Source organism: Manduca sexta, chromosome 4 (genome assembly GCF_014839805.1).
Source record: "Manduca sexta isolate Smith_Timp_Sample1 chromosome 4, JHU_Msex_v1.0, whole genome shotgun sequence".
Lineage (NCBI taxonomy): Eukaryota > Metazoa > Arthropoda > Insecta > Lepidoptera > Sphingidae > Manduca > Manduca sexta.
Genome location: NC_051118.1, coordinates 2,996,150 through 3,006,174, shown reverse-complemented (window position 1 = coordinate 3,006,174; position 10,025 = coordinate 2,996,150). Strand labels below are relative to the sequence as shown.

Below are 10,025 nucleotides of genomic sequence, written 5' to 3'. Positions count from 1 at the left end.
AGACCCAAGAGCGGTAGTCATACCCAGCACAAATACAACTACACCACTGAGATAGTTTAAAAAAATATAATAAAAGAAGTAGCCTTATCATGCGGGCCTCTCACCACGAATGTCACGCGGCGCTCCGCCTTGCAGTATGTCACGCTAAACGCCAATGTGAACAAGTTCTTTATTTAGAACAGGCAAAATCCTCATAAAAATTATGATTCCCATTATTGGCTTATATTAACATAACAGAATAAAACAACAAATAAAAATCAAAGGCACATTTATTTTTTCCTACGACCACCCTGCTTCGGCGCTTGAGGTTTCCCGAACGCTTTGCCTTTCTGCGGTTTTCCTCCCTTCGGCCCCTTTTGGCTTTTCGGCCCCTTTGCCCCCTTCTTGGGATTGCCTTTGCCCTTCATATGCGGCGCTTTGCCCTTCTGTACAAGATTGGCGTCATATCTCAGCCGTTTGGCCGTCTTTCTTGAGGTATCTGTAAGGTCAGAGGCAAAATTGCTTTGCTTCTTTTTGTTTCTGTGCTTGTTCTTGGACTGCTGGTTGGGGCGATCATCGTCGTCATCGACTGCTTTGATGCGTCTCTGCTTCTTCTTGCGTTTGGCTAGACGTGATTGGAGAAGGGCGACCTAGAAAGTAAAAGTATTTTAACCATAATTGACCTATGACTTTTTTTCATCAAGTTTTATGAAAAATAAAAATGTCAGATAATCTAAACAGTTTTTTTTAATCTAGAAATTTTATGTTGTACCAATTTAAGAAACTCTAAATACCTGAAATGAACGAAATTATCTCGCCTATTATATATTATTTCCTAATCTATAAATTTCTTGGGAATAGCCCTCCCCATTTTCTGGTGTTTCCAAAATCCTTTCGGCCCATATACCACCAAAGATCTATAATGCGGTTTTGTAGACTAAAAAGTGACTGTAGTATACATTTTCCTTCTCCATATTATAGACTAAAGATGCATGCTACTAAAACTAGAATTACCTTCTCCATTTCCCGATTGACCCTCTCCTCAGCGGAGTCTTTAGGTTTTTTCTCCTTCACGTGTTTTTTCTTTTTATTGTTCATGTCTTCGTCGGAGTCGTCGTCTTCTCTCTTACGCTTTTTGCCCTTCCCTTTGGCCTTCTGTGCATCTGTCCAACAAAATGTACGTGTAAATACATTACTAAGGGCAAAAAAATTGTTACTTTACACATTTTAAAGACCTGACGAGTATTTCTGCGGTAGGTGTCTACATTTTTTTTTATTGCTTTTAATGACAAGACGAGCTTGCCATTCGCCTGATGGTAAACGATACGACCGCCCATAAACAGTAGAAACACCATACAACACCTTGAATTACAAAGTATTGTTCGGTATTCCACTGCGCTCGCCATCCTGAGACATGAGATGTTAAATCTTAAGTTCGGTAGTTACACTGGCTATAATGTTTCTATGAATAGTCGTAATTTTTCAGAGAACATTACACTAAAATGATCTAGCTGAAGCAGAACTCTTAAATCTTTAATTATAATTTTTTTTTTTGCGAAATATTCTCTTTTGCGAAGTAGCGACCAATAACAATTGCTCTAACTACCCACCCTTCCCCGGATGCTGCGTGAGCGCAAGCCGCTCCTTCTCCTCTCGTTTCTCGCGCGGCGTCTGGAACCACTCGCGCTGCCGCTGCGGCTCGTACTTAGGGCCTTCTTCCTTCTTCAGCACCGTTTCTAATTTACTCGTCTGCTTCTCCATTTTGTTCATTTGCTTTTCAGCGTATTCTTCGTCCAGGATAGCGGCTAAAATTAAATTATTTATTAGGGTTTTTTAACCTGGGTTCTATGGATTCGTATGAGCTATACTGAGAGGTTTCACTACAGTGGCATAGTACAAATACTGATAGCATAGGTAGCGCTCTAATGGTTTAAAAGAAGGTACAATAAACATAAGAAAAATATCGTAAAAGCAATGTAAAGAAGTTTTTATTGTTTTCCACTGAGGTTAAGATTAGTATGAAAACTTGCAGAAGCCATTTTCAATGTCAAAAACCACAGTAAGGGGACTTCTGCAAGTATTGAAGTTTACACGACTTTCGGCGAGCCGCTTGTGTATAGAATCATCTGGAAGTATTTTCGTTATATATTGCTGCAAGAATTTGCTAAAATCTTAGCTTTAGACATTAAGTCATCCAAATATGTATTTAACTAAAAACAATAATTGAAGGCCTCACCGATATCCTTCTCTAGATCGGCGAGGCGCTGGCGGTACTTGGCGACGATGTCGGGCGGCACGAGGCGCGCCTTGACGGGGCGGCGCGCGCGCCTCACGACGTCGCGCACCAGCGCGCGCTCCGCCTCGCCCGCCAGCGACACCGACACGCCCGCGCGGCCCGCGCGCGCCGTGCGACCCACCTGGACACATTCATTGGCATGTGTGGCGTGAACATTAACCACTGTCGAGGAACAGATTGTTACGTTCCTCTATGAAATTAAATGATTTATTTGAATCTGTAAAATGTTATACATTATTTAGATTCCGTCCATATTAACTCTACCATCAGTTCGGAAGTTATGGAATTTCATCAGTTATGGAAGGGGAAGATCTCCAGTCAGGTAGATGTTGCGCCTGCCCGGCCGCGGCCACTCCGACGGTTCCTGTTCGGAGGTGGTATATGCTACACGTCGCGAAAATTGTGCAATCGTAATCCAGGATCGTCTGTCGCCATCTTGCGTGATTGCTATGCGATAAATCACTATAGTTGTGTGAATACCACATAGTTCTATTGATGTTGACGAGATGGCGGTGAGTATACTAACTGTATCGCCACACAGTAATACACAATTATTATAAAACAAATCGACAGAGCAGATAATATACTAGGTGGTAGATCTCTCGTAAGCGAGTCAATTGCGACGTTCCCTTTGGGCCCTTTCAAATTAGCCCCTGTAAGGCGGTCGCGCGATACTTAACGGGAAATAGAGGGCGCTTTTAGTTCAGCATGAAGGTATGACCGGCGTTTAATAACTAATTAAATTAAGTACTTACTTATTTATTTTAATGGGTTAACAAACATTCGTTGCACTAAATCAAAATACTAAAATACATTTGCAGTTATTTAACTAAGAGCACAATATACAAAAACCGAACACTTCTATTGCTAAAGCGAAGCTTAAATTAATAAAAAAAACTTGCAAAACTCGACTTCAACAATCAGTTTTCACCGTATAAACAATCACTGTATATCGACTGCAAATTATTGAAGCTATACCTTTTGTGTGAACACATCTGTATTTTCTTTAGCAATATATTGCTGCTAAAACTTGCTAGTCTAAATTTAGCTTAATAATCATTCCTCACCCTATGTATATAATGTTCAAGCGTGGCCGGCAGCGTGAAGTTGAGCACGGTGTTCACTCCGGGTATGTCGAGACCGCGGGCCGCCACATCGGTAGCCACTAACACATCCGCTTGCTCCTCCTTGAACCTCTTGAGGGAGTCCAGACGTTGGGGTTGGGTGAGGGCGCCATGGAGTTCGGCCACCTGACAAAATAAGTGATATACAGATTTCTATTTATCATAAAATTCTGTACGCGAAATGATTTATGTTTACGCGAATGTTAGACATTGAAATTAAACTGTTCTTCGGATTTTATCGCGGTTTTAATTAATTTAGTTTTCTCCCGACGTTTCGAAGACTTTGCATTCTTCATGTTCACGGGGGGACTGAGGTGTTGTTTATGCGCAAAGTCGAGAGAAAACTAAAATAATTAAAACCGCGATAAAATCCGAAAAATAGTTTAATTACATTGTTTCTGTACGCGACTTCGTATGAGTGAAACAGTTTCCCCAGATAAAAGTAGCATACATCCCTCCTAAAGTTTCAGACTATCTCCATACAAAATTTTAATTGAAATCTATTTGATTGTTTTTGAGTTGATTGGGTTCAGACTAACAGACGCGGCGAGGGACTTTGTTTTATAATATGTAAGGATTTAATCGTGTTTGTTGGTTCTTTCACACAACAATGGATAAAGGTCGATTACTTATCCCATCATGCTCATTGATTACAATCCTATTTATTATGTATTTTGTAATAAAAATAATTTAATAATGGGATCTTGATCGTCATAAATTATACTCTAAAAAAATATAATGATTCTTGAATCATACAAAAAAAAATCTTTAAATTTTATAAACTTTTTATAAGCGAGTTATAAAGTATTTTATTATATTATACAGGGTTTTACAAATTGTTATGTGCTATACAGAGTGTGTGTAATCAGACAAATATACAACCTTCAGTTACTATACAGGGTGTTTTAGTACCTTGACACCGAGCAGGCCCAGGGCTACGTGTAACCGATGCGCCTGTTTCTTGGTCTGCACGAAGATCACGGCGCGGTCTCTGAAGGTCCTGCACACCAGCGCGGCCAGGATGGCCTCGCGGTCCGACTCGCGCTCCTTACGAATCCTAGCGGAAACCAGTGTTCAAATATAAATTTTAATATTAAAAATATATTGGTTATAAGCAAATAAATAATATATAAATAGGTATAAATTATGGAAAGATTTTTGATGTTCAACCTTATTTGGACTGTTGTAAATTACACCATTTTTTCATACCATCAGAACAAAGGAACTTCTCTATGATGGTGAGGTTGCGACTGTGGCGTCCAATACAGTATCGATTGGCTAGAGATGAGATTTATTTTAACTTAGTCACATTTTAATCACATATAATTTAATTTCTAATAAGTTTAGCATGAAATATTTCATTTCACTATCCCTTACCTCACAAACTCCTGTCTTAGATTAAAAGCGACATCCTTATTCGAATCGACGAACAGTTTGACCGGCTTCTTGAGCGAGACAGCGGCCAGATCCTTTACCTCTTCGCTCATGGTGGCCGAGAACAGCATCGTCTGCCGCTTGGGAGAACACTGGCGGATGATCTCCTTCATTTGTTCCGCGAAGTACTCGTCCAGCATTCTGGTGAGAAAAGCATTAATAAGCTATGGTATGGGAGTCGTGTATACAAGCTTAAAAGGACTCAAAATATTGATTAGTGTATGCAAGCTAAAGCTAAACTCAAACCCCTGTATTCATAGACGTTTTTTATCTAAGGACTATTGAGATACAACAATATTAGCCAATCACAACGGCCCTATGTCTACGCACTGCGAAGGCTGCCATGCCGTTAGCACTGAAAAACAGACTTGTTATCACAGCTTTGGTCCATCCTTAAATAAAAAAACATCTATGTATAAGGGAGAAAATATTTACTTCTGTGATAAATTAATTTTAGGATATGATGAGGCTGGCATCTTGTAGATTAAAAGCTCCTAAATTTAAAAATGGTATGATTGAAGAACCTATGGATAAACAGATAGACATTATCCCATATATTTATACCATAACATTGTGGAGCTTTACTGATTTAAATATGGAATTTACAACAAAAATTGTTAGTCAGTAAACTCTCCAAATTGTAAAAGATAACATGTAATAATTGCTTTTGTTTGTGAGTACTTGAATACCAACGCAACATAATATATGAAAAGTGTTATCTTGGAGAATTACTCCATGGTTTTTTAATTCAGGCTCACTGACACTGTCCTAGCCCGTTTCACACTTAGCCGGCCATTATTTGATTTTGCTTAAATACCTGTCTGCCTCATCCAAGACCAGTACTTCAATACAATGGAGACCGAACGATGGTGTGTTCCTTATATGGTCTATCAGACGACCCGGTGTGGCGATGACGATGTCGGGATTCCGACGCAGAACGCTTTCCTGTGTGAATACGAAACTATTATGTACTAGTTGACCTGACAGACGATGTCTTGTCAACTGTGAATTTGCAGCGCGCATTCTGTCAATCGCTGAAATTAACTTTATATAGATATATCATCACGCTATACCCAATAGGAGCGGAACAGTAATGGCTAATCTCAGGAAATAGCGGTCCAAACTGAAAAATTCTTTTTGCGTTGGATAGCCCTTTGTTCGTGGAGTGCTATATGCTATATATCATCACGCTATACCCAATAGGAGCGGAGCAGTAATGGCTAATCTCAGGAACTACCGGTCTAAACTGAAAAAATCTTTTTGCGTTGGATAGCCCTTTGTTCGTGGAGTGCTATATGCTATATATCATCACGCTATACCCATTAGGAGCGGAGCAGTAATGGCTAATCTCAGGAACTACCGGTTCAAACTGAAAAAATCTTTTTGTGTTGAATAGTCCTTTGTTTTTGGAGTGCTCAAAGTCATATATCATCACGCTATGACCAATAGGAGCGGAACAGTAATGGCTAATCTCAGGAACTACCGGTTTCAACTGAAAAATTCGCTTTTTGTTGAATAGCCCTTTATTTGTGGACCGCTATAAGCTATATATCATCACGCTATGACCAATAGGAGCGGAGCAGTAATGGCTAATCTCAGGAACTACCGGTTTGAACTGAAAAAATCTTTTTGTGTTAGATAGCCCTTTGTTCCTGGAGTGCTATAGGCTATATATCATCACGCTATGACCAATAGGAGCGGAGCAGTAATGAAACATGTTGCAAAAACGGGGAAAATTATTAGTTTTGAGAGTTTCCGTTGCCTGCGCTGCGTAAACGGTTAAAGTTATGCAACAATGATGTATGACGGGATTGTTCCACTTAAAAAGTTCTAAAAAATATATTATAAAACAAAGTCCCCCGCTGGATCTGTCTGTCTGAACGTGTTAAACTCAAAAACTACCCAACGTATTAAGATGAAATTTGGTATGGAGACAGTTTGAGACCCTGGGAAGAACATAGGCTCCCGGGAAACTACTAGTTTTATAACGGAAAACTTTAGCCTGAAAAACTTTATAACGCGGGCGGAGCCGCGGACAAAAGCTAGTTCTTAATAAAAATTGAGGAAATATTCTATAATTTTTATGTGCTCTAGGAGATTTAAAGTTCAACCTCATTACAAACCTGATATTTAACGTCCAGGCCACCAACTGACAATCCCACAGTTACAGATGTAAACTGTGAGAGTTGCCTTGTCACTGTGTGTACCTGAAAAAAATAAATCCTTTTATACATGATCAGGATTGTAAGCATTATGTTAAAAAAATATTAGCCATTTATTTAAGTTACCAATACCGAACTCCCTAGATTTACATAATAAGATGCTCTTGAAGTGGCGAAGGGTCCGTACACCTCGATTCTTACCGGCTTCCCTTTCAGGTTTATTTACGCTTGTCTTAGTCTTTATTTTCTGTTAGATCGGCTGCGATATGTTAACTAAGGCAATTGCCTTAGTTAACATATATATTTTTGCGTCGGGTTACCTTTTGGAAAATTTCACCCTACGCCACTGTGCTCTTGCATTTTAAACCCCGAAACATATTTCAAGGACCACTAGTTTTTTTATACCACGATCTTACCTGCGCGCCAAGCTCTCTAGTAGGTACCAGAACTAAGACCCTAGTGACAAGGTCTCCTCCCTTAGTCTTGTATAACAACCGCTCCAATATCGGCAGCATGTACGCTGCGGTCTTACCGGTGCCGGTGGCTGCGCACGCGCATACGTCTTTACCTGTGAGCAAAGATCATGATAAGGAAATTAATATGGGTTATAAATCATCATATTATTATAAAATTGGACTATGGATGTATTATTTGTTTAAAGATATACTGATATAAGTTATAAGACCAATATTCGTTTTAAAATATAGATTTATGTATTTTCAATCTAATACAAATCATAAAATAAATTTTAAAAAAAGTAAAAGGTAAACACTATCTTGATATATATTTCTGTTTATAGAAACTTTCTATAGCTTTTCAAATTTCTAAAAACATTTACTCACCCAACAGCGCGATAGGTATAGTAGCAGCCTGTATAGGCGTGGGATGCACGTAGTTCAAAGCCCCTATAGCCTTAAGCAGCGGACGCGACAGATTCATCATGTAGAAAGACGCATTCTCATCATAGGGTGGTGGTTCTTCGAAGAAGTCCGAGTCATATTCCACACGCGTGCCTTCCTCTTGGTCTTCTAATTCCTGTAAGGTTTTTAATTAATTGGCCATATCTTTCCAAAGGATCCATCACTCATCACTCAAAAAATAGGCGGTTGCAAGTGACTTCCGCTACGCGATGTCTTGCATATTTCTATACCAACACACACAATTACCTTCATGTTCAATTATTTATTTTTAAAAACAAATATCAACAGTTGAAAAACATACCTGGGTAAAGTTTTCAATATTTACAAAATAATAATGTACATTAAGACATGTCCACTATTGAATCATGGTTTTTTATTTATTTCCTAATGCATGGAAGGCATTGATTTAAGAACATTGTGAATATGGGGACCAAATGTTACTAAGTAAGTAGTACTAAGTAAGTAGTAAGTAGTTAGTAGTAAGTAGTTAGTTAATATTTTAAACCTACCTGTTGCAACTTTTGTTTCTTTGTAAGTTTCTTTTGTTTAGTTTTGATTTCATCTCTCTTGAGCTCATCGTCAGATATATCTATTTCATCAATATCTCCATCTGCAAAGCAATATTCTATTATAAATTAATTACAAAAAATGAAATGCGAACATTTGTTGGCTTGCGGCACAAAAAACTCAAATAGAAGTATGAAATACTATCATCATCATCATTGGCAATTAACATCTACGTGAGATGATTAAGTAGCGTTCGTAGAAGATGCGAGGTACGATATACACCTACGCTGGTGACTTATCAGAACGAATCGAGCCCAAAAGGTATGACCCCAGATTTGGCAGTGGATTTCTATATCTGTGTATGATGGGGGATTAAACAGTGTAGTCGCCGAATTTCGGGCTTGTGAGCTAGCTGCTTAAACCAGGGATTATCATGAGCGGAAACACCGTCAGCTACAGATTTACGCCACCTGAACCGGTCCACCGCCTCAAATTAAATACAATAATTTACCTTTATTGTCCACATCGGAGTCCGTGTCCACAGCATCACCATTACCGTTAACTTTCACTTCAGCTCTGCGCTTAGCTATCTTCTCATCCAGTGTCTGCTTCACATTCCGACGCACGTATTTTTGCAAATTGTCCCAAGTGTTCTGCAAATCATAAGTTGAATTGGAAATCATAGCTGTACTGTGCTGCTGTGTGACTTATTTTATTTGTTATAAGGTAGTGTGTTGGGTGGAGGGAAAGTGGTAGTTCCAAACAAGCTTTTACACAGGCAGAAACTAATGCTATAATAGATTTTAAATTTGTGTATCAAAAGTAATGTTTCTTTCTTTAGTCTTTCTCACCTTATTATATTCATCCACGGAAGCAACAAACTGGAACTTGGGGTTGAAGTCTGCTTTCCTCTTTATTTTTTGTTTTGATGGCTGATACTGTTATGAAAATTGAAAGAAGATTATTATTAATATTTTTCTCACATTTTAAAGGTAGTATTACTATTTATTTATTTCTTATGTTACATAACTTGACTAATTAGTTTGATATAGAGATTATACGATAAATTAAGGTATGAAGGGTGGGTAAAGTAAATAACCTTCGTACAATGAAGCCATCCCAAGATTCACACTTTAAACTTGGAAGCAGGATTGATAATTTTAATACATTTAGATATGTGCAGTTTTATTAAGTTTACATAAAATCTAAAGCCAGAACCTCATTGGATACAGCGTGATAACTGCCTTGGGAACTCAAGAGTTCACAATACCAATGAAAAGATGTACACCGCAACAAAATACAATATTACTCTTCTACACGAATTAATAACATATGTTCAGCAGTGAAGTTCATGTGTTTGATGATGATAACATATAAGTAATGTAGAATAAACAAAAAAATATATAAAACCATGTAAATAAAAAGTAAATAATGCGTGTTTCACTTGCCTCAACTTCTTCATCAGATTCCTCTGAAAAATTCTCCACTTCTTCGCCATCATTAATTGTCTTTATTAAGTCGGGGTGTCCCGCTACTACTTTCATGATTTTCTCTTATAACTTATTCAACATTTCCATTACAAAAATAACATTAAACGCTGCAA

At 38.3% G+C, this 10,025-nt stretch overlaps 1 protein-coding gene across 1 annotated transcript; it reads right to left on the bottom strand.

The window, feature by feature from the left end:
• Nucleotides 1-251: 251 nt before the first annotated feature.
• Nucleotides 252-9,966, bottom strand: LOC115445908 (probable ATP-dependent RNA helicase DDX27). Its single transcript, XM_030172408.2, has 15 exons — nucleotides 9,871-9,966; nucleotides 9,274-9,360; nucleotides 8,934-9,075; nucleotides 8,425-8,525; nucleotides 7,838-8,030; nucleotides 7,412-7,563; nucleotides 6,957-7,040; nucleotides 5,651-5,778; nucleotides 4,777-4,974; nucleotides 4,312-4,456; nucleotides 3,343-3,525; nucleotides 2,216-2,396; nucleotides 1,590-1,784; nucleotides 994-1,142; nucleotides 252-629 (listed from the first exon to the last, which is right to left on the bottom strand). Exons 1-15 carry the CDS (start codon nucleotides 9,964-9,966, stop codon nucleotides 270-272), a joined length of 2,394 nt encoding a protein of 797 aa, XP_030028268.1. The 3' UTR covers nucleotides 252-269.
• Nucleotides 9,967-10,025: the final 59 nt, after the last annotated feature.